At 41.1% G+C, this 25690-nt stretch overlaps 2 protein-coding genes across 2 annotated transcripts in view; both read left to right on the top strand.

Moving 5' to 3' along the window:
• The window catches only part of tead1a (TEA domain family member 1a), a 42995-nt gene extending 32933 nt beyond the window's left edge, over positions 1-10062 (top strand). The window contains exons 9-12 of the mRNA XM_051382085.1: positions 824-997; positions 4386-4526; positions 4991-5143; positions 5355-10062. Coding sequence (XP_051238045.1) covers positions 824-997; positions 4386-4526; positions 4991-5143; positions 5355-5468 — 582 coding nt within the window. The 3' untranslated portion in view covers positions 5469-10062. The remainder of the gene's footprint in view (positions 1-823; positions 998-4385; positions 4527-4990; positions 5144-5354) is intronic.
• A 4803-nt stretch (positions 10063-14865) lies between these two features.
• On the top strand, positions 14866-19313 carry rassf10a (Ras association domain family member 10a). Its single transcript, XM_051382084.1, has one exon. It carries the CDS (start codon positions 15279-15281, stop codon positions 16713-16715), a length of 1437 nt encoding a protein of 478 aa, XP_051238044.1. The 5' UTR covers positions 14866-15278; the 3' UTR covers positions 16716-19313.
• Positions 19314-25690: the final 6377 nt, after the last annotated feature.

The following is a 25690-nucleotide window of genomic DNA, read 5'->3' as shown; positions in this document are numbered from 1 at the left end:
GTACATGAGATAGTCTGTGAAAAAATCAGGTTCCTCTGGCTCCTAGCACTCCTAATGATATTTGCAAGCATCCCCCGTACCCGAAAGAAAACAACCAATCAGAGCCGAGACAGTATCTTTATTATTTTATCTGATTATCTTTCAAATGTAATACTGTCAGGATATAGTAAGGTTTCACCAATAAACATTATTTTTTTTAAAGTTACCTACTGCAGCTTTAAAGGAAAATTCTGAAGTGATTTTACAACCCGAGTTGAACATATATTATCATGACTGATTTATAGTAAATTGTGATTACTTTACAGTCCACGTTAGTTGTAAACATAGTGATACTCAATAGGTTAATGGCAAGTATGATCACAAATCTATTTACATTTTTTTCATCATGAAAAAATTAAAGAGAATAAAGAGTAGTACATTCTCACAAAAGAACCCCAAAACAATTTAGCTCAGATTCACTAATACAGGATTAAAATACCATAAGCAGCAGTGTGTATACATTTACCCAAGATGCTTGTGGCTGTAAATATGTGTACGTCTGCATGTAAGTCGAGCAAAAGATGCAAACAAAACAGGGACAGGCATATAAAAACATTGCTCCATAGTGCCACCAGTGGTCAAAAACGTCATGGCACAACTTTAATTTAAAAGATCTGGGGACACTGTGTGGTCTCTGTACTCCTCGTATTTTTGAGGAAAACCCTCCAAAACTGTCAGTCTTTTTTTTGCCGCAGTGTTTCATACATGGAGAGTAAAGTTGTCTTCTATCTGTACTTTTTCCTGCCTCCATCCCTGCCTAATTTAACTGTTTCCCTCCCCTCAGTACAACAAGCACCTGTTTGTGCACATCAGCCAGAGCAGCCCGAGCTACAGCGACCCCCTGCTGGAGTGTGTGGACATCAGGCAGATTTACGATAAGTTCCCCGAGAAGAAGGGCGGCCTCAAGGAGCTGTTCGGCAAGGGCCCGCAAAACGCTTTCTACCTGATCAAGTTCTGGGTGAGCAGCAGACAAACCTACTTACCTACTTCCTGTTTAAGTGAGAGTTTATTTTCATTTAATTTCCCTTTTTTCAATTTCCAAAACTCACTCTTTCAAACTTCGGCCATTTTTTTCCTCAAGTTTGTTTTTGTAAATTTCTTGGCCATCGATGAGCAGGGTCAGAACGTACCCCACAATTGTATTGTATTGTACTGTATTTTTCCACCCATTGCCATGTCTCTTTGTGTGTGTGTGTGTGTGTGTGTGTGTGTGTGTGTGTGTGTGTGTGTGTGTGTGTGTGTGTGAGTGTGTGTGTGTGTGTGTGTGTGTGTGTGTGTGTGTGTGCCTATCTTTCCACCTGGGATATGGAGGTGGTGGGTTGATGAAAGCACAGTCGCTTTGTTTGAACACCTGCTCACCTCCTGACTCACAGGTTGCTCTGTCTCCACCTGTGTGTGTGTGTGTGTGTGTGTGTGTGTGTGTTGACTTTACTGTTCTATCTCAGAGCTGCAGTAACCAAAGGACTTTCAAATATTCCAGCAACGGAACGAATTACACATTTATTCATTTCTTTTTCATCAGAGAAATGGTGACACAGTTAGTCTCCAAAGTCTCAAGTGGGTGACGTGAAAAGACAAATTTTGTTATAAACTTCCAAATTGGTGTGGGACTTCCCTTTTATTGTTACTTTGGCTTTTCTTTCTTTGTCTTGAAATGCAACTCTGATGGCTTCTCATGATATAATGCTAAAACAGTGGTTCCCAGCCTGGGGGTCTGGACCCCCACCGGGGGTCGCAAGGCCTTCTGGATTGTAAGGTGTGCTAGAAAATGTAATATACACAGTAGGCCTATATCTCAGCAAGTCAAAAAAAAGAATCCAATTAAGTATGTATGATTGTTAAATACAGACATATAAAAATGTCCATAAACAGGAAATAATCTGCTTAAAATGTATCAAAATCTCTGGTTTTACACAAAAATATTGCAGTTACTGAGTTCACTGTTTGGGTTCATTGTACAGTTTTGAAAACAATATGAATTATCCATAATATGTGTCACTTAAGCAAGGGTCATCAGTTTACTAAATGACACTATCTCAGGTAACGATGGCTGGGGTTGCCATGGGGTGACATCACCCATTGGTTTGTGGAGTCCTGTTTTGAAGCCTTGAGTCTGGCATTGTGCCCGTCACCATGTTGTCTTTTTGGAGCCAGCAGCGGTGACATACTGCGAGTTGAGCTGCGCTCATTGGCTGCACTTGGTGCCCGCCTGGTTACGCACATTCTCGTATTACAGATAAACAGCACACTAAAATATGTTCCTGAAAAGAGATATTTGATCAGCACTGCCTAGTTTGACAGTTTGGCATGGTGCGGTTGTCTCACTGAAAATGACTTTCACAAGGTAGCCATGCCCTAAAGCATACCCTGCTTAATTGTCTATTTTACTCTAAATGGGACCAGAATTTACTATGGAGCTGCCCCCTGCTGGCTATTAGATAGAATGCAGGTTAATGACACTTCCGTGTTGGCTTCACTTTACCGACCCGTAAGCTCTGTCTACTAATTACACACTGACAGTGGCTTTTCTCACAGTGGGGAAATACTACACAGCAGATGGGAATAATGTATGTTAAGCATGCAGGCAGTGTGTTGGTTAGCCAGACATGCTTAACGTTACCACAGACAAATCTGAATTTAAATGTAGCTGTGAGATTGTCCACAGTAGAATCTTGCTACATGACAGAAGGCTGCAGGCCGGTGAAGTAGGTTTAGTATACAATAAATGTAGAAGTGATGAGATGTGATTGTAGCATGAAAACAAAGAGTATGAGTGTGTGTGTGCCATGTAAGGAGCCTCCCCTCTGAATTTAATTAAAAAGCTCTCTGATCTACCACAATGGAGTGTGTTTGTGATAATCTGCTGCTTTAATAGAGCACAGTTTGATGTTTGTGTGCGTGTGTATGTGAATGGATGTACAAGTGGGTGACGTAAGATATGGTGTGTGTGTGTGTGTGTGTGTGTGTGTGTGTGTGTGTGTGTGTGTGTGTGTGTGTGTGTGTGTGTGTGTGTGTGTGTGTGTGTGTGTGTGTGCATGTGTTCTCAGCTCTGAGAAACGCAGTGCTCCTCAGAGAACTCATTACAAATAGTACAAACCCTTCTCCGCTTCTCTCAGCCTGTAATCCAGGTGCAGCATGTCCTCACTGCTCTGATTAAACAACTTCAGTGACACAAAGTTACACCAGAATCTTGTTTCTTGCCCTGCAGTATCTTCCAGTATTATTAGAAACTAGATTAGTATCTCACTAAGGTGCATTAAAGCATAAAGAAATCTGCTACCAACTGTTTGGGTAACAATATAGCTATTTAAAGGCTCACTTCGCCAAAATTACAACAAAACCTGTTTGCTCCATCTGTGAGATTTCTGCATCCTCTCCAGCACAATGAAGGGAAGGAGAATTTATTTGGTGATGTTCACAGCACTGAAAAATAATTTTAACCTTTTTACAAGCAGCTGCAAACCAGGGGGTCGGTCAGTACCCAGCGCATGCTGTGCAGACAAACATTGTTTGTTTTGAAGTCTAGTGATCCAAAAGTTTTCAAAGATACCAAAAATTCCAGGCTGAATTTGGAGAACTAATAAATATAGTCCAAAAATCAGAAATCACAAATTTGCCAACATACGACAGCCTCTTGCCTTAGACTCCATGTGAATAAGGGGAGAATAGTAGTAAGTTGTGTGTTCAAAGCAGACAGGAATAATAATCCTAAAATTACTATATCTATAATAATAGTAATAGAATTTTTTTTTCCAGAATCAGTGTCCCTGTTTTGATAATCCACAGACATAGGGACTATTTCTCCAGTTAAAAGTAATTCCAGTGAATTCCTCCTTGTTTTCGGGTGGAGGCAGAAATCTTGATTGGAATCTAAACCTGGACAAATAAAGAGGGTGTGAGTAAAACATGCTTTTGTAATGTGGGTGAACTAACATAATAGTTAAATGGACAATAATAATCTCTATCATTATGACTATGCAGCAAATAAGATAAAAAGAGAGAAACTGTGCGGCAGGTTTCAGACCCGTTCAGTCTCAAACAACCCAGACTGATACACCACTGTGCACTGGCAAACAAAAGACTAGTAGGGATCCAGAAGAAAAAATACAGATGATAAATGAATATCAGTTTTAGTAGTGCAATAAGCAGTTTGAGCACGTCATTGCTCAGTGACTGAGCTACCAGCAGAGGGCACTGTAGGTTAACTTTGGTGGCAGGCAACGCTCCTTTACTCATGTTTCTGGGAATGAGGATGGATTTCATTGTAGGATTTTGATCAGAGACATTAACACTGTCATTAAATGTGCTGGAAGTAATGTACTCTAATTTTGCTCTGCGGTTGCCAGGCGGACCTGAATCACAACATGCAGGACGACCCTGCGGCCTTCTACGGTGTCAGCAGCCAATACGAGAGCTCGGAGAACATGACCATCACCTGCTCCACTAAGGTCTGCTCCTTCGGCAAGCAGGTGGTCGAGAAGGTGGAGGTGAGGATGGATTCAAATTGTGGTGTACTCTGGTTAAGGGTAGTGATCCGAGATCTTTCTGTGGGCATTAATGTCTGCTGTGCTGCACTTTTATCACTGAAATCAAACTATAAGGGATCAAACTCAAAGCCAAATTCTATGTCAGTAATTAAATATTGTATATGTATTAAGTGGTGCAACTTGTAAGTACACATTGAAAAAATAATGGTCAAAATTGGCACTGCCTTATCATGATTTTTAGTCCCTCATATGAGCTCCAAAAACATTGAATCCTACACATCCCATAACGCAACCTAATTTTTTTCTTTATTAAACCCTTCCTGCCTTGTAAATTAACACGTCTTCCTTTCCAATTCCAGTCTCCTGCTTTGCACCACAGGCTTTCTGATCCAAATGTGTAAACATCGAATCCCGGTGACATGGTAACCGATGGTAACTGATTTCTCTCTCTCCCCCTCTCTCAGACGGAGTATGCGAGGTTTGAAAACGGGCGCTTTGTCTACAGAATCAGTCGCTCTCCGATGTGTGAATACATGATCAACTTCATCCACAAGCTCAAACACCTGCCTGAGAAATACATGATGAACAGTGTGCTGGAGAACTTCACTATTCTGCTGGTGAGGACGTCAGTCAGTGTGTCTGTCTGTCTGTCTCTCTGTGCATGTGAATGAATTCACAATTTTTGTGTGTGTGTGTTTACATATTTAACAGCTTACTTTTTATCCCCTCTCTCCTTGGTGGTGTGTGTGTGTGTGTGTGTGTGTGTGTGTGTGTGTGTGTGTGTGTGTGTGTGTGTGTGTGTGTGTGTGTGTGTGTGTGTGTGTTCAGGTTGTGAGCAACAGAGACACTCAGGAGACCTTGCTGTGTATGGCGTGTGTGTTCGAGGTGTCCAACAATGAGCACGGAGCACAGCACCACATCTATCGACTCGTCAAGGAATAATGCACACACTTGCACACACACATACACAAACACACATATGGCCTTTGTTTGGTGATTAATGGTGACATTGGAGGTACAATGTCTAAAAACAGAATTCTACTAAAGCCTCTTTCAGCCAAACAACTCAAGGAAGAAAATGGCTGCACTTTCACTGCTGCTCACGGCAATAATTGGGTAATTTTTAATTAACATCAGATATGACACAGTATGCTGCAGAGTCCTCCCCAACTGGATCAGTTTAACACATACATATTAACTCCAACCTGAATATCAGATGCTTATTAGCTGTAAAAAGCACAGTGGCAGCGCAGCCATAGAAACACATCAGAATCCACCGGGTGGTTTTCCCAACAACATCCTGACTCTGATATCACCAGGAGATGTCGTGACTCCTGCTAATTGGTTTCTTGTCCACTTTCTCCCAGTAAATTTGTATTTTGCTGTTCGGATGATGGAAATGAACGTGGTATTTCTGTCATGTGCTTTTGGGAAAATCAACCCAGGCAGAAAAACAAGAATCTCATAATTTCCGCCCCCAAGATAAAAGTGTGTGTGTGTGTGTTTTATCTGCAAAGATACTGACGGACACTGAAGGTCAGACCCTGTGTATCATCAATAACCAGAGAATGAAATAACACTACTGCATTATCATATAGTACAGTGTAGAGGTGGTTTTGTACAGATAGCCACTGACAATTGTGTGAGCTGCATTCTTGCACAAAAAAAGAGGTTTGTCCCAAAGAAAAGAAATCAAATTTTTACCTTTTTTGTATGTTTTCTTTTTAAAAAAAACAACAAATTGCTTCTAAACTTTGGGAAATTGTTTATTGATAGTAGCATATAGACTATATTTTAATTCCAGGAACACTATCTAAAATTTATGTTAATAAGAAAGTATAAATGAAATTGAACAATTCAGGTACCTTTTTGTGCAACAAGTGACTCTTCATCAAGATTGACTAAATAAATAATTAAGCCTGTTAAAGCTATAATCCTTAAGATTTTCTGTCCTGGTTGATTTAGTGATAACTAATTTTTCTAACCCTGGTGACAAATTACGCATTACGCTTCCTATGACTGCTTCACAATAAAAGCCCCTCCATGTTTCATCAGTTGAATGCTGCTAGTGTGAAGTTTCAGCAGGAGGAAATGTAGGGTTAGCATTAGCAGTAATTTAATACAGCTCTGATATGGCTGTAGAAGAGTGAATACTAAACAGTGAAATTACAAACTCAAATGCTGGATCACAGACATTGATCGTGTCCAGTGAGGCAATTTGAATCCAGAATGGGAATGGTGGACTCCGCCACTAACAAGAAAAATGTGTCATATCAAGTGATATTTAGAATGGCTATTGCTGAAAAAATGCAGATCATAAACAGTTAAAAATACAGGGTTTGACTTCATGAAAATCTTAAGTATTATAACTATATATAACAAATATATTGTGGTCAGTCCATAGGGAAGCACTGTGAATCTTTATACATCATTCATGGTGTACAAGAGAAGGAAATGTTAAAACAAGCCTACAATTTTTCTGATAGGGTTTCACTTTGGAAATTAAACTTAGCTTAGTTCAGTATTCTTGCACCAGCTAACTTGAGCTTTAACATGTCCATACTGACAAATGTGTCATGCCTGAAATGTTATTACGTCCATATTTCAATTGAAGACTGCCCTCCAAGAGGCCTTGGCGCCCGTTTTTCAGTTTGAGAGTTCTCCATGTCAGGACAGCTTATTCAGTGGAAATTAAAAATGGACATTCAAATGGTTGAAGACACAGTTCCCTTCAATCTGTCCAGGAATAGTTTCTTCTAATTAGGTGGTATTATGTCAGCATTAAAGTAATTTATTAATCAAAAACCAAAAACTGTTGATGAAGTGTACTATAGCAGGTGATTGGTGGTTTTGTCTGTCTCATGCTCAGCAGCATGAAGTGCCTTTGGTTGGGAACAGCAGTAGACATTTCTAATCTGTTTCATGTAAGTTCTGATAATTTGGTGTTGTAGATGGTGTATAGACAGGCATTTTAGTGAATATAAAGAATGCATAATTAGGTATCTCATGCTCCAGTTTTCACTGTCTGAGGGCTAATTATCCAAATTCCATATTTAATGGCTGTTTCTTGTTGTAATTTGTAGACAGTCAGCACTGAAGCGTCATAAAGACTTAACTGTTTTTATATCCCGGCTGTTAAAGAGACACATTCTTGTTTACTTGGTATCTTATGGCAGCATTTACATGTATTTGCATTTGTGTATTACATGTATGTGTGACATATTCATGTTGAAACAGCTTGCACACTATTGTCTGGTGCCTCTTTTATAAAATGCAACTTGGATTTGTTACTACTAGAGAAGACCAATTCTAATTTGCATATCTTTACATCTCTGATGTAATACGATTTGAAGGATCTAGGCCATTATTGACCCTAGACTTAGTAGGGAGTCCTTATTGGTAAAGGTGTTTTCCTTATAAAGAAAGTGTTTGACATTTTAAGAAATACACTTATTTGCCTTCTTGCTGAGAGTTATGAGATTGATACCGCTCGTGTATCTGTGTGCTAAGGCTGGAGTAATGACACTGATAGCTTAGCATAAAGACTGGAAACGGGGAAACAGCTAGTCTGGTTCTGTCCAACAAAGTCAACCTACTAGCACATTTAAAACTCACTGGTGAACATGTTAAGTCATTTTTTTTTAAAACACACAAAACCCCAAATTAAAAACAAACAAGAAGTTACTGTGCTCAGTGAGATTTAGAAGAGGCCTTTTTTCCCGCTGCTAAGTGAAACAGCTGCTAGCTGTAGCTCCATATTTACAGCACAGACATGAGTGGGATCCATCTTCTCGTCAAACTCTTGGCAAGAAGACTACTATTTTCCAAAATGTCAAACTTTTTCAAAACTTAAAAATCAATTAAGACTACACTACCATACGATTAGCATCCCAACAAGTAGCCCTAGTAGTAAACCTGCTTATTCAAACCACCCCCAGGCTTCCTCTTGTATGGTTGGTAGTGCGAAGACTCGTGACAGACTCATTATGTTCGCCATTTACACTGACAAATGAGGCCCCAAGGTTTTTTAACATCTATAATAATGAATAATAAAGTGTAATAATGAACAAACTGATGTTAGTGTCCAGAATACCCACTAACTTTAAAGGATAACACTGCAAATTTACCTTTTATACCATTTTACCAGACCCATAATGAGTCATCTTTAGTCAGAAGCTGTTTGGTCTTAATGACAAATGGCTCGTATCTGACTCAGATCTGACTTGCGAGGACCAGATTTGCCATTGTCCAAAACCACTACCACACACTTTGACTCTATTTGTCTTAAGACTCCTGTGGGTGTCTCTCAGGGTTACAACCACCTGTCCAACAAAATACAACCCTTTCGACACACTGGTGAATCATTCTGTCAGGAAACCCCCTTTCAACCCCCCCCCTCAACTTTCCCAGAGTTTTGTCTCACACTACAGTAGTTAGTTGTTTGCAAACTACTAGACCTTCACAGCAGAGTACCAACATGTAACATGTACATGATAACCTAACAGCCTGAAAGGGGCTGATTTTGCAATAATGACCCTCTGTCTGGACATTATCTGCCACCTGCTTACCAAAGACAGTCATCACGTGACACAGAATACAGAGGAAAGGGGATTTATTACAAGCTAAAGTAACTTACAAGCTTCTGCCAAAAAAAGAGTTTCAAGAAAAAGGACTATCAACCTAGAAACATCTGTAGCTCATGGACTACACTGTAAAACTGTACCGATGTAAGTAAAAAAGAATAAATACAACGAAACAAACAAAAAGTTATGGAAATAGGCTTTTAAAAAACCCTTTTAACCTGGTTTATAAAAGTGTGCATCAACATGTTTTTGTCTTTAAACACATAATTGATAATTTCATCAAATATGGACACCTCTTATCTTGGTTGGCAGACTGAAGAAGCCCTGTATGAGAAGGCCACTGGAAACGGATTTATGCCCGAAATGTCTGTTAAATTTTACAAGGACTCAATTTTTAAATGTCCACTCATAATAATCAGCTAGAAAATGTGCTCATGCTCATAAAGTCACACGAAAAGCAGTGTATACACGATGCCTAAAGGTCGTTCAAAAGGTTTCTGAATCATCGTCGTCTGTGTTGTTAATGTCGTCTTGTGTGTGCAAGTTGGATATTTATCTTCTTTTCCGAACCACGTGTGGCACAGAGATCCTGTCTGTAATCAATTCCAAAATGGCCTTGAATCTTTTCGCTCCGGTGCACGTGCAGCACAGCTGTGTGTGCACTGAGGGTTTTTGATAAGGTGCTTTGTATAAAAGTGACAATAACGTTTATTACAGATGTTGTGTATATCTTTGATATTCTAATGTTTATCCTATTTTGCGAAGAAGAGAGTACATTTAGGAAAATCCAAAAGCTAGCAATGTGTGTCTATTGGTACTGCACAGGGTCTGATCTTTGCTTTGTAACTTTTTTCCCCCTCATGGCTAAAAGTATGTTAGATATTTTCTAGCTTTGTAGAGACTTTGTACGCATATGCTATTCAGTTTAAATAAATGGTCAGTTCCAAACTGTGCTCCGGCGTTTTGTCGTTACTCATTAACAATAATGTCTGAACTCTGAATCCACCACAAGTCAACTGAGAGTGTATTTTTGTCATATTTTATTAAAATTATATATATTATCTTATATAAACTATTACCACATGGCCGGCGTTCTACAGTTAGGTCACATGATAAGTGAGTGAAATCCAATCTGTTCATTGATGAAAGCACTCTGTCAGTGTCATTCACAGTGTTTACCTTATATGCAACACTTATGTGAAACAGAAACATACAGAAGTACAGTAAAAACAAAATGTCTCATTACAATAAATTCACTCAGTTCAGTCTAGATATCTGTGGAGCAGCCTGGCTCCCAACGCTACTGCAGCATGTAAGGGTTCAACCACATTCAGTGAGTGATGGACAGGGCTGCACGTTGCATAAGAGACCACGCTCGGAAGGATCACATAAAGCAGGGGTCTTAAACTGCCAGCCTGGGGGCCATTTCCAGCCCTCCAGCCCCCTCCTTCCAATCTGTGATATTTCATAAATATAATATAATCTGTCCCACAAGATCATTATTAGTTTGTTTTTCTAGTTGTTTCATATCAATTTAAACTAAACTAAACCCCTTAAAATACAACTATAATAAATAATACAATTTCATTATAACAAATGCTAAGTCATGGCAAAGGTGGATGCAAAAGCTTGCACACAGTTAATTTGTTGTTTGGCTGAAAACAACAAAGATTATATAAAACAATCTAAAATATGTATGAAACTGCTGTTCACATTTTTGTTGATGATTAGTAATAGAAATAGTTTATTTATAATAGTACTTGAATGTTGCAGTGGGCCTTGTATGAGATGATAATACCAGCAGTGGCCCCAAGCCAGTCTGAGTTTGAGACCCCTGACATGGTTTGCTATTGTCAGCACAGCAACTGTACAGACAGTGGTCTTTTAGTCACATTGCCCCACTATAGCTGACAGAGCTGTTGAGGTGGACTTCAGTGTGGCCACTTATGTCAGCAGTAGGTGAGATCCACAAAAATGCACCTGGGACTGCGGGTAAAGTAGCATTAATACTGAGTGAATTATCCTGGTGAAATTTAGTAAAATTCTACATTTTAAACGCTTGTTGCTTTTCTGGTCACAGCTTTGAAAAAAATTATTTAATGGGCAAAGGATTAGAATGCATGGAATAAGCCAGGAAACCTCAACCCTCTGAACAAAGTTTATTGTCTCCAAAACTTAAAGTTGCATTTCTGAATATAAAGGGGGAAGGGAAAAACACACATGGGCTGTTGACTCTGAAATAAAACAAACATAAGATTAGAATTTAAAGTCAACTTAGTCTCAAATGTTCATCTTAAATAAATAAGGATAAATAAAGTTTTTAGATTAACTAACATGAAAACAGGATAAGAATGAAAGTACTGCCACCCCGTGAGTGAAAAGGGAGAGCAGCCTTTAAATAAGGAGTGATTGGGTGAACTCAGACAGGTAAATGAGGAGTGACAAAGGGTGAAAGTAAGAGCCAATCGGTAATTAAGAAAAGACAGGAAAGGAAGTGAGGTAGATAGAGAAAGGAAGAACAAATCTAATAAAACTGGAATCTTTACTACACAAAACACTTCTGAGAGTTATACAGTTTGTTGGAGGAGCACTTGGTCACTTGGTCGACTGTGTGGAAGCAACAAGAAATGCATTTAAGAAATTCAGTGTTTGTAGAATCACGGTTTTTGTCCGATGGCCACTGAGCAAAACTGTAAGATTTTTTTGTCATGAACAAATGTTGTGCAAATGAACCTCATATGACAGTTGGTGAATGACTTTATAGTGTAGATTCTTGTATTAACACCAGAGGGAGCCATAGTCAAAGAATTCAACCCAGAGCTCTCCCGGCTTTATATTTCTATTCATGACATGATAAACTTAAGACATCACTTTCATGTTTGTATTTGCATAAATAGCCATAATCAATCATACTCATTTGCTCTTAAGATGATGAATTTATCCACCTCTCAGTAAATTTGATGGATGACACCTTTGTATAATGCTAAATTGGGTTTTCCACACAGCAAAAACTCTTCTGGGTTCTTTTTTTTGTTTGTTTTTAAATGTCTGGCTTTGTGGCTCTTTATGAATTATACTTGCAAATACATTTTGGATAACTAGACTCACCTAACCAGGGGTGGACACAGTAGGGTGGCACTGGGTGGCAGCTGCCGCCCCTAAAGAATGCCTGGCCACCCCAGTTTGGTGTCAAATGCTGTTAAAATGAATACATTAATTTAGATTAATAATAATAAAAGAATGTGTTAAAAACTTAAATTAATTTCATGTTCTGTTATGGCCTCATTTTAGACAAAGTGATAGGATTAAGTTTAGTGAAAAAAATACCTTTAGATATTTCTATTCAATGCTTTACTAATAGGCTAGTGAGAAGGCACCCAAAATCTTGAGATACTCTCACCAGAGGTAGAACAAAGCACAGCAATTGTTTTTATATTCTCCAAGGTCTCCCTTATATGAAATGTATAAAAGTATTTTACTGTAAAAGTGGTTTAATAGATATTGTGACACACCCCATAAATAAAAAAGTGAAAAATAAAGCCAGGCCAAGTGGGAGATGATACAACTGAACTCATGTAATTTCGTGAAAAAACAGAATGTGAAAATCTTGATGCATTGAAGAAATACAATTACACACAATCCAATTTCAGGATCTATGATGAATGTATTCATTTATGTTAAGGAAGCTTTGGCTGGGATAGTCCCAGAAACACCAACCAGGGTTAGCTAGAAAGGCCTGAATCCGGCAATGTATAATATGTAACTGTAGCAGGTATGGTCAGTGGACTACATTAAGAAATGTATGACGTGTGCCACAATAATGTTTTTGAATTCAAATATTGAAAGCCTTTATGTGCGATTAAATCAGCATATATTTCTGCTACCCCATGAATATTCCTCTAGATCCCTCCCTTCACCCAACACTTTATTTAAACCAACAGCGGACCGGTGATCTTTAGGGAAACAAGCCATTTTTGCTTTGTGGTCACATGTATTGAGGTAACACTGGAAACCGTTTACAGCCAATAATAAGTCTCCAGGTCAGACACATGTAATGACCTCACAGGAAATGAGATCAGAGATTAGAAAAACATTCTGTTATCTGCACATCCCAGACGTAGCACTGACAGTCCTCTTTATCTAAATCTAGTGTTTGTGGTGTATGCTGTGAATGTGTGCGCACACATGCTGCTGTGTGTAATGCGTCTGTATGCGCGCAGTGTGGTCACACTCCCAGATGGTTTCCTAAGCAGTTATTTTACCAACAAACCTGGCCTGATGCATCACTCTGAGCCACAAACAGACTAATGGTGGCTGGTGGGGATGAACACTTGCCATTAATGTAACACTCACACACACCAAAACACTCTTAATGCAGATAAATCCTTTTATAAGTTTCATCGAGCATATTCTGGCCTGAAATAGTTGAAAGAGCAGATTATGGAGTCAGACTATATGAGAACCCTGCAGGGTGCAATAGATGGATTTCTCTCTGCTTTATGCTCAATCCAGCTGAGCTTTATCATACTGAGACATTCAGCTGTGTGGGGATTATGAAGATGAAACTGTATAACAATGCATACTGCAGTGTAACACTGCTGAGTAAGAGCTTCAGTGTTTTAGCTTCAGTCTGTGGTTCTTTTTGGCTTGTAACCTGGACTCATTAGTTCTAGGTTGTGTGGGCGCCAGGAAAAAAAACAAGTATTATATACATCCACAGAATGCAGAACTGCAGCAGGACTACTGATTGTGTGAGATTTGCAAAGAATCATTTTAGTGGGAAATCACAAATACAAAACCACGCACCAGCTGTATCAGGGATTATGAGGTTTGCATGCTGTCCTGCAAAAACATATGGTTTGTACACAGTGCTGGAAGAAGTACTGAAATCTTTTACTTACAGGCCCTTTGTACCATGAGCGATGGTTTGTGCTCTCCTTACTGGGTTCAGCAACATACAGAATTTGCACCAGATGGGAAGGTTGTTTGCTTATGTTGCCTGGCTGCTAGAGTCAAAACTGATTCATATTAAATGTTATTTTCCAGTCAGAATTCAGTGTTTCTCTTCCTACAGTATGCTGTGTGAATGGTGTCTGTGCAGAGTTTGACACTAGAAGGATGTTTTCACATTTATCTGCTGAAAGTGGAAAGTTTCTCAGTCCTGGTTCAGTATGTAACTTGTACAGTGTGATGTAGAAACTTGAAGCCCACAGTGCACATCCAATGAGAATGGACTTTACAGTGAAGTAGGAGACATCTTGTGTCCAGCAGCAAAACTTTAAACCTCTAAATTTGCGTATTCAGAGATGGGAATTATACACACGTTATTATGTATACAAACATACCAGACAGAGTATTGTTCCAAGCAGATTCTTCAGATATGTCTTAATATATGTCTGGAGGGGATCTTTACAAACTCTGCATTCAAAAATTAAGTAAGTTTACAGAAATATTATCATTAACATGCACACTGGTAAATATTATTTTATTAGCCAGTTATTACTGATGCTTTGAATGCAGCATTTCAATACTGTAGCTGGAGCTGATTTTAAGGATTTTTAAGGAGAATACTTTATATACATGCATCATGTTTTATCAGCTGACCCTCAGTCCTGTGTCTGTGTGACACAGAGAGAGAGAGAGAGAGAGAGAGATACAAAGAGAGAGAGAGAGAGAGAGAGAGAGAGAGAGAGAGAGAGAGAGAGAGAGGCAGGGAGGCGTGTCCCAGCCGTTACAGCACCCTCCTGTTTTGCCCCACTCACAGCACAGCAGCCTGTCCGGACACAAGGACGCACCTCTCCTCTCCGGAAAAGCGCGCAGGGCTGAGCTCAATCCGCCGGGGAGAGAGGGATGAAGTCCCGGCAGGCAGCCCGGGAACAGACCACTGGGAGACTATGACTGGATGCAATATTTCTAAAGACAACTCTGGCTGTCATTCAAGGCGTAACAAGGTTATAGGGTCGGACTTCTGAGCGCATTTCAACTGGGAGCGCAGACTATCTGTTTTGGATGAATGTTTTGCGTCAGTTTCTCTCATAGCAACCTCATTAAGTTTTCAGTCAAGTTCAAATCTAAAGACTGCTTCGGTCTCTTTACTTTCTGAGCTGCCACACAGTGACACAAAGAGGACACGTTGTCGAAACTTTTTTCTCTCAGAGTTGAGCCGGAGATGGAGCCGGAGGAGGGGAAGATCTCCGTGTGGGTCTGCCGGGAGGAGAAGCTGGTCTCCGGGCTGACGAAGCGAACCACCTGCGCCGACGTGGTCAAAGTCCTGTTGGAGGACCAGAACCTCCAGCAGGGCGCCTCGGCGGCGATGCTGTCCGGCTCCCCGCAGTCCTACTGCGTGGTGGAGAAATGGAGAGGCTTCGAGAGGATTTTACCAAACAAGACCAAAATCCTCCGGCTGTGGAGCGCCTGGGGGGACGAGCAAGAGAATGTCCGCTTCGTCCTGGTGAAGAACGAGGCTTCGCTGCCCAACAACGGGCCCCGCAGCGCTGAGGCCCGGGTGGTCCAGAGCCGGGAGAGCGGCGGTCCGGGCGGGGTGCTCAAGGGCACCGCCAAGACGTGCTGGACCGCCGCGGCCGCTGCCGCTAACCTCTCCCAGGAGAAACAGAGGCGCATAGTGAGGAAGGCTTTCAGGAAGTTGGATAAGATGAACAAAAAGAAAGAGCAGACTGTTTCTAAAGATAAGGGCTCAGTGGAGAAGATGGAGACGCTGGTTCACCTGGTGATCTCCCAGGACCACACCATCCGCCAGCAGATCCAGAGGATCAAGGAGCTGGACCGGGAGATCGAGCGGTACGAGGCCAAAGTGCACTTCGACCGCATCAAGAGACACGGGGTGAACTATGTGCAGGACACATACATGGTGGACTCCTCGGAGGCTCCCGATCCCGGGGACTGTAAGCGCAAGGCGGAGCGGCAGGACGCGCGGTGCACAGCGGAGGCGCTCGTGCAGTTCGAGGAGTACGCGCGCCGGTGTGAGGAGGTGGTGAGGCTGCAGGAGGAGCTGACGGAGCGCGAGGCGCTCGTGGAGAGCATCACCGGAGAGATCCAGGAGGAGCTCAACCGGCGATGGATGAAACGGCGGCGGGAGGAGAGAGGAGCGGAGGCGGCGAAGGACACAGACGGCGTCGCGGAGGAGATGTGCCTGGCCGCGTCTGCCGCTCCAGAGGAACCAGATGTGGAAAGTTTGTCTGAGAACGAGCTCACACTGGAGGAGGAGAGGATCAAAACGCAGCTGGACACCAGTCTGTACATCGGCCTGCGGCTCAAGACAGACCTGGATGCCATCAGGGGGGACTTGGACCTGAGTCTGGCACTCTGGGAGACCAAGGAAAGTGAACTTCTGGACCTACTGGCCAAAGTTGAGACCATGGAGATAGAGCAGGTGGACAACACCCTGACGGTGACTGATGAGGGAGAGCAGGGGGCAGTGAGTGCTGAGGCTGAACCGACGCCAGCAGAGAAGAGCAGTGGCTGGGTGGAGCAGGCCAGAGGTCTTTCCAAGGCCTGCAATACGAACGACGAGGACTCGGACACAGGCCTGAGCTCCATGCACAGCCAGGACTCTGACAACCCGCCTGTGTGCGAGTCGCTGGTATAGACTCACTTTGTTTGGAAGCATGTTGGACTTTTATGCAATTCAAAGCCACAAACTCAGGGGCAGAGAATCAGTGTTGGCAATACTGGGAGATGTTCTCCCCTACCCAAAATGCACCTCAGTATGGACACCGTAATTCTATAGCAATAATTTCTATATGTAGTTGCACAATAAGCTAGGAGGGACAGCATGCTTAGAGAGGGGTTCATAGGCTGTGCTGCTCAATAGTTGACCTTTAACCTCCCACGAGGAGAGTCAACAAAGTACCACTTATTAAGAGAAGTAGCCTAGAGGAGTATTATGATAAACCACTTATAATCTGTAGTCTTCAATGAGAAACTAACTTTAAGGTATACTTGATCACAGGTTTACAAAGAGTTAATAACAGCTTGCTTTTGTCAGGATCCAGTCTAACTTTTTGCTGAAGCGACTGAAAGGTGAGGCTAAGTGTTGTTTCAGACACTGTAAGTATGCCTAATAGCCAAAAACAGACAGGTTTCCTTTAAAAGGTCATCATCAAGTGTACCTTAATGCACAGTAAAGTACAGTTAGGTCAGCTACAAACATGCTATGAAAGCTCTTTCAATCAAGCAAAAGCACGATAATGGTAGGTTCAGTTCACTTCAGCCTCTTCCAAATAAGATTGAAAATGACTCTCCAGAACTACTTAGTGTTCATGTTCTATCATTTTTTGGAACAATGAAAACTGCAGACTTTGTGAATTGGAGTTGAAACGCTGATCCCTATCCTGCCTGCTAAGCAGAGTAGATCACTCGATATTGTCCTCAGTGTCAGTGTCCGTCTTTAAAGCACAAAAGGTCCTATTTATTTAACACTACGTTACAGCCGGGTCATCCACTACACTCTGTCCTGCTTTGGTCAACTTTTCATCGGTTGGATTTGAACAGTTTTTTGTCATTACGGCTCTTTTGAGGCTGTTTCATTGCCGTTTAAAGCAGTGGTTCTCAACCTTGGCTTGGCTTTAGAACAATAAAAAGTCTACACACGGCCCCTCATGAAAGGTTATGAGCTGTGAGCAATTCAAGCAAGCGAAGTCAGTGATTTTTCTGTTCACCTCAGACTGTTTAATGTTAATAATTATAGAAGCCTAGAGAGGCCAAAAAAGGAAAGACAAATGTCCTGAATAATAAACATAACTTTATGGGGCGGACATTTTTTTGGTTGTTCTTTCCCGTCTTGTTAATCATCTCTGCATTTATATTTTGACCACTGTGGGGGGAACTCCCGATTGAGAACCACTGGTTTAAAGCTGGTAAAAAGTCGGTTCACTGTTGTACCTTCCTGGTGAAACAGCCATAAAGAGATCGGGTCAGACCCAAAGCAAATTCATTTGGGGCATTTGTTTAAAGGGTACTCCAGTGATTTGGTATTTCACTTCCATAAATGTGCAGCACTCACAAGAGGCCAATTTCACAGGCTGAGTCGTACTCCTTATGACGTGTAGACTGAACTATGTGTGTACAATTGGTGGAGTGGCCCTTTAAATCTGGGTATTGTTTATTGTTCTGGCATTAGTTTGGCTGTTCTGATGCAGGTGACTTGTTTCCCTGAAAAGCATCTTACTCAATCATAGGCGATGTTAGCAGACAAAAAAAGCCCAATTTCTATATCAAGGTTTAAGTCAAGGAATTATGTTATTGTGTAACAAAAACAAACACACCAGGAATACAAATATGAGCCTGCACATTAAATATCTACAGTGTAGTAGACTTTGGTTCAGATTATATGTTTCTTGTCTAAATAACACATTTTTACTAGCAATCCAGGGAGTTCAGAAACATGAAATAACAAGTCTTGTTTTTGGCCTTCTCGGCTTTCCGTATTTATGTGGCTTGATGACGCAGTTATTGTCATTTCCATTGTAAATAAGTGCAACAAAAATGGTACACTTATTTAGAAACACGCAAACCTTTACAGTATTGCCATGCCTGTACATTTGAGTCCATCTGTGAGTACAAACACCTGTAAGATTGGATTTTCAGATGCTTTTGGGAGAAGTGACCCCATTTAGTAATCCCACGGTCCCTGCATCTCTGAACGCTGTGACATTAAGGGGAACTATTTTAAGCCTCAGTTCACTTTTTACATCCTGGAAATAGTTGTTGCAGAGCAGTACTAGTTTTATTTCCTGGTACGCTCTTCCAGGAACTGCATAGAGAGTAACACAGAAGCTAGCAGAATACATTATTAAGAGATCCTTCAACTAAATCACTCTGTATGTTTGTCAGGCTGTTGTGATGTCAAATCTTACATGTTTGACTTTGTCTAACTGTAAAATGGTGAGAATTAATAACCTTGTAACAACTAGAAGAGACGGATGATACTGTTTCTATGGAGTTAGCTGTTAGCTGTATCCAAATACCAAAATGACCTGTGTGTAGCTAATTTATGTCGCTTGATCAGGGACAGTTTGGGCTTCTCAGTCCATGACATTCAGCCCGCTTCGTCTAGATAGATGGCTCTAGACCGACAACTCTGAGGCTTCAGCAAGAGTTCTCAGATGCACTGTGGCTGCATCGCAACGCCAGTCAGCACATTATTACACATGACTGTTAGTGTTGAAATAAACAGCAAAACCTATTTGGCTTGTAGTGTGCTTTTATTCAGTGTGACTGACATGTCTGAGAGTATGTTCATGTGTGAACAACTCTGTGTTTTAACACTTCAGTTAAGGGACGACTTCCCCCCTCGGCTAAACATCCACACACAGGTTTGCGTTTCATGTATGGTTTTAGGATGGAAAGATAGTTTGCATACCTTGTTGCCGCAGTGCTTGATGGTGAAAGGTGTGTGTGTGTGTGTGTGTGTGTGTGTGTGTGTGTGTGTGTGTTTTCATACCTGTTCCCATTATCCGGTCATACTTGTCATGCATAGTTGTGTTTAATCGCTGCTTCCTGATCACTCTTGCATGAACTCCTGCATTAATTATGACAGGATGAAACAGAGACAAGCAGTACAGAGCAAAGTTTGTACAGCTCAACTTACCATTTAGTAACACACACCTTCACATGCTCCTCAGGTGGCGGGGGCGGTTCATCCAAATTACAAAAAACATTTTCCCACTTACCCCTTCTGCTGTCTAACTATGCAGATTGTTTAGGTTTTATTTGTCAAAGTTTTGCAATATCTATCTTTGTGATTTTTGCATCCATCCAAATAAACAGAGGTGAAAAGGATATAAATTGGGGTGCTTGCAGCAATTATCAATGACATTTTTGTTCAGGTGAATAGTCCACAGAGTCAGTTTTCAGTGTGCTCTATCCACCTCCATTAATTTAGGGTTAGGAATTTCTGCAATAACTTATGTATGCTAATTATTGCAGGCTGATTCCAGTGTGTGGATACATTGGAAATACTTAAATCTGACTACTTTCAGGCCAAGCCAGGTGATAAATCATTTCTCTAATTGTCTACATCACTGACAAGTTGAAACTTACTTCAGTCATTGTCTCTTCAGTCCGACCATGAGAATTCCAGACATTTCTCCTAACAAAAGGTTATAATTTTGTGCCAGTTTTCCTTGTTCGGCGATGCATCTCTCTGATGATTATGCCACACCCTGGTGTTATGAGCTACATTCGGCCTATATAGCATTATCTACAGAGCCTGTGTCTACAGAATAAGCCTTATATCTACATCCAGAGGGGAAATAGCGCTCATGAGTACAGAGAAAAAGGCTCCACTGCAGTGGGAGTGTTTACCCAACAGGCTGTGGGCATTATGAGCATCAGTGGGGAAAAACCTGGAAAGTGTGAGCGAGTAAGTAGAAAAATACAAACGGGAGGAGAGGTACTCTCCTCAAAGATGCAGCAAGAACTAGAGAAGTCTGCATTTATATTTACTCACTGCGGAAGTTTTAGAGTTGAAACAAAATAGGGCTAGAATTTGAGGTTAAAGTTGAGTTGATGAAAAACAATAAGGGAAACTGTTATTACTGTTATTCAGTTGAAGTGAAGGAGTTGAAAGTGTTGTGTCAGTGTCAGTGAAAGCAGGCGAGCCCTCAGTTAAAGAATGAAAGATGAAAGCAGTGGAACTGTTAGTTGAGGTGTAGCCACTGAAAGCAGTCGAAGTGTTAGTTGAAAAGTAAGAGATTAAAGCAGCTGAACTGTTTACCAAACAGAACCGGAGCATTATAACACATCAGTGGGGGAATTCCTGGGAAGCATATTCCTGAAAGATGCAGTAAGACTTACATTTCAGTGTCGGTGACTCAGACGGGACAGCGATACTATCTTCTACATATTTAGGCTACATCTACGCTGTTGCATTTTCCTTTTAAAAGAGCGTTTTAAATGAATAATAGTTATAATGAATAGTTTGTGATGTGCTTTAAGTAGCTACAGCACTAACACAGCAAATACCTGAGAGTCCACATCCAGACTGACTGACTCAAACTTTTACACTGTCACATGCAGGTTAGATGTTTTCCCGGAGGGACCGTCTCACAGCTCAGTCGGCTGTCAACCTGCTGATGTATGTCTCATGTAAATGTGTCACTCAATATGCCTGCTGTCATCTGATACAATCCGTTTCATTCCTACACAGACTGGCTCTTAAATCAGTCCAGGTTCTTCTTCACCGCTTGTTGAATTGATCAGTAGCTGTATCTGCTGTACTGACGAGCGAACCCATCCATCTAGGATTGATGCAGATGTATGGATGTCTGAGTGATCCACGCTGGCAGTCGACACCTACTTTCTCCTGCGTCTTTGGTGGCAGATTGTGGTTCAGTTACACTGTCAGGTTCATTTGATATCAACAGGCTCTTCATTCTCCTCCCCGCTTTCTTTCTGTTTTCCTCGCACTTCTTTTCTTCTTATCAGCTCCACAACCCCCTAGAGACCTGTAATGTCAAAATGACCATTATTTAAATATCATGGGGAATAAATTTATTTTCTCTCTTGAAGGTACCACAGTGAACTACAGGTTTAGGTTAAAATGCTAATAGAAATACTCCACAAATCTGTTTTAGACAATTAAACACAAACACACTGATGGCAGAGGTTGCCACGCAAAGTGCCAACTGCCCATCAGAAACAGAAACTAATCCAATTCACACACATTCATGCACTGATAGGAGTATCAGAGGCAACTGGGGTTCAGTATCTTGCTCAAGGACACTTTGATGCTCAGTATGTAGTATCTCAAACAAAACAAACTATTGTACAATATAACAGGTATAAAAGGCTTAACTATTACTTATTGGCTGCTAGTTACGTGGGGTGTTTATGTGTGTTTGACCTCCTGGTGCCATGCTTGGCATAGGTAGTGTGAGACCATCCATTTTACTCACAACACTAGAATTTATGTAACTTGACATGTAGGTTGCAGGGGATACTTTCAACAGTCTCTCTCTCTCTGTGTGTGTGTGTGTATGTGTGTGTGTGTGTGTGTCTGTGTGTGTGTGAAAGAGAGAGAGAGAAAGAGAAAGACTGAGACAAACAGAGATTAATAGACAGGAAGAGAGAACGATATGGTCAGGTTATGCAACCCTGTTAGAGTATTTTGTGTGTGTGTGTGTGTGTGTGTGTGTGTGTGTGTGTGTGTGTGTGTGTGTGTGTGTGTGTGTGTGTTGGACCCCCTGGCGTTGTGTTTGCCAGAAACAGTGTGAGGTGGTATAAGGGCCAGTTAGCAGCAGATGCTCACATCTTTCAACCAAAAACAGTGCAGTTTATATAACCAGACCTGGAAACACATGCTGCGGGGACGTGTGTGTGTTTGTGTGTTTGAATATCGGTTGAGAGGTAATACGTCCTAGCCAGCAGCTTATGTACATGCCTTTACAACATACAGGCTCTAAAATGTACTCAAAGTATAAAAGTACTTGTGTTAAAATGTAGAGATTAAAAGTAAGCAGTAAGTGCTCATGTAAAGTACAGATACAATAAAAAAACTACTTAAGCATATTAACAAAGCACTTGTGCTCCTGTTCCTCCCACCTCTGCGTATGGTTCAACGTTTTGCGTGGGGGATAGCAATCATTTGTAAAATTTGTGGAAAAGTTGCGTTGATTGGCTAAAATTGCAAGGTCATGCAGAATTCACAGGGACTGCTTGAATTGCGTTAATTGTTGTGATCACAACGTCGCAGCTTCCTGGAGGGACTGTAATTTGCAGCTTGTGACTGTCTTTATGAGCTCCTAATGTCCACAGTCAGCCACTACAGCAGCGTATTGCATTCACAAAATAAAATAATAAAGCTCTGTTTTTCTGAATGAACAAAATACCTCCAGCACACTCTCCATGCCCAGGGCTGGCTCTCAGCTCCCCTGAGCCTAACCCAAATCCTGTATCCAGCCTCCAGCAGGCCCACGCAGGGCTCTGTGTCGCATCTTCACCCGCTGGAACTTCCCTGGAGAACCGGAGGGAGAAAGAGAGATCTTTGAGGTTCGTGCCCACGGCAGTGCCTGTTCTTGGCTGTCCTCCTGCGTGTGTATGGACAGTGGGTGCAGTTATCATTTCATTTTCTTAATAATAAAATTAATTCAGACTACTCCAATGCAGACAGCTTTTGAACATTACACATTTAACGATTCAGATCAACTGTCATCTTCCTCTGTTCTGTCAGTGTTTTATGTCTTTATACCAATGTGTGTGTGTTTGTGTTTGTGTTTGTGTGTGTGTGTGTGTGTGTGTGTGTGTGTGTGTGTGTGTGTGTGTGTGTGTGTGTGTGTGTACAGACAGACCAGTATTTATGTATGTGTGCTTTTATGTGTGTCTGGGTGATTACAGAGGCAAGGAAGCGTGAGAATGATGCAACATTGTTACATAGAATGAACCGAAAACCTCATGATGAAAAACAGAAGAACAACACAACAAACAGGCTTTACACAGAAAACTAAATAAATCAGTTTCCCTGAGTGCTTCAGGCTGAGGAGATGAATACACAAACAGCTGTCCAGCTTGGATAAAACAGGATAGTGTGTATGCGTGCGTGCACGTGCAATTGTGCGTTGCGTTAATCCCTGATGAGCTCGCAGACAGACAGGACTGTGTGTGTGTGTGTGTGTGTGTGTGTGTGTGTGTTGTGATCTGGGGTGAGACGGTTGCTCCAGGGGTTTGTGTGTCCTGCAAATTACACACACAGCTGGTGTCATTGGCATTATTTTTAAAAACAATACAAGTGTTTCATCATCGGGATTAATTAAAACCTCAAAATAAAACGAGGGACATTCTGGGGGCCGAGCCTTTCAGTGCTCCGTCTCTACTCCCCCACGTCACCTGGTTAACCCTCTGTTCCTGTCGTAACAGATCTGACGGGAGATGTGGGCGGAGGGACATTTGATGTTGTAAACTCACACTCTCACAAGACAGTTGATAATCCTCGAATGTGAGATTTAAAGTAAACAGATAAAGCGAGAAAGACGCAGCAGTGCATTCATTTGCCCTTTTAAGCTGTGTGTGTGTGTGTGTTGCCAACACTCAGGGACACCCATCGGTCACACAGCTGCTGACAGATGTAGCTTAATTTTTGTTGCTGGATATTTAAAACACCTCATCAGTAGTTGGTCCACAGTTAAAAGAGAAGAGAAGATAAGGAAGATTCAGTCAGAATCTATTATGACAGTAAATGTATATTTTCCATTGCCTGGTTGGCATTATGTGTTATGGTTTCAGCAGCTTTTGCCAGCCAGAGATCAGCCACTATGATAAGAGTGAAACACACACCTCTGGTTCCTGCTCTGTCCTTAAATGGCTCCTCTCATCTTAAAGAAGTACAGCTAGCGTTTGGGGGATTGTCCTGTTGGTCAACTACCTGTGTAGTAGACAGGCAACAAAATCATCTTTCAGATCATTTGATCCAGGCTACGGAAGTCCAGGACTGACAATATTCAACTGAAATAATTACATCAAAATAAAGTCATATGTGTGTCTGTTATATAAGACAAAGTTAGATTAAAATGTAAGGAAATTTTGTTTTAAAAACTAATTGTTGCAAGATTTCAATTAAAACTAAACTATAAAAACCTAGCTATACCCCTTCTTTAATTATAATAAAATTCATTGTGAATTTCAAATTCAAGCATTTAAAATTGGATGACAATCTTCAACCTAGACTTAAAAAATTTTACTTGGAAATTTGCATTTGAATTATGTTACGTACATTTAAGTACTTGTGATTTTAAATAGAAATGAAAAAGCAGTTCACATTTGAAAAGGTGCAGGATTCCCACAAGCGCTGCCAGGTTTGTCTAAGAGGCTTTCCAACTGGGAGGTGTGTGTCAGTGCGGTGCGGGACAGGTGCCAACGAAAATAACATAATCGAACTTTTTTTCATTAAATTTCACACCCAGACAGGGTTCCCACTGTTGTAAGAAATAGTTTTTCAGGACATTTTCCAAGTGTTTTAGCTCACTCTTGCCTGTTCCTACCACAGCCAATTTTTCCGCTTTTTGAATTGACTATTCTTTTCCTCTAATTGTATCAATTTAGCCACAACATAGGCTAAAATTTTCAGGCGTTTCCATGACTGCAAAACTAGTCTCTAAATTGCCGGGATTCCGAGATTTCCAGAATGCGTGGGAACCCTGCCAGAATTCCAACCCTCAAACAAAATGGCGGACAGTAGATCAAATTCCTTATTAAATAGGTAATGATTAAGAAGTGCAGTCTTGCTATCAGCTTTGTGACGCTGTAATGCTCATTGTGGTACAGGTGGTCATGCTAAAATGCTCACAATGACAATGCTAACCATTTTAGCATGATACTAACATTTGCTAACTGCCTCTAAATATAAAGTACAACTAAGACTGAGAGGAATTTCATTAGTTTTGCAGTTGTACTGGCCAAATTACAATGTTTACTTTATGATGCAACGCAATAATTCATCCCCAGGGGAACATGAATATCTGTTACAAATGTCTCCAATTTGTCCAATAGTTGACAAAGCATTTCACTCTAAACCAATTATGTCATCCTGCTGGTGGCACTAGAGGAAAAGTCAGGGGATCGCCTAAC

This window comes from Dicentrarchus labrax, unplaced genomic scaffold (assembly GCF_905237075.1).
Source record: "Dicentrarchus labrax unplaced genomic scaffold, dlabrax2021, whole genome shotgun sequence".
Taxonomy (NCBI): domain Eukaryota; kingdom Metazoa; phylum Chordata; class Actinopteri; family Moronidae; genus Dicentrarchus; species Dicentrarchus labrax.
This window is presented reverse-complemented; position numbering and strand designations above follow the sequence as displayed.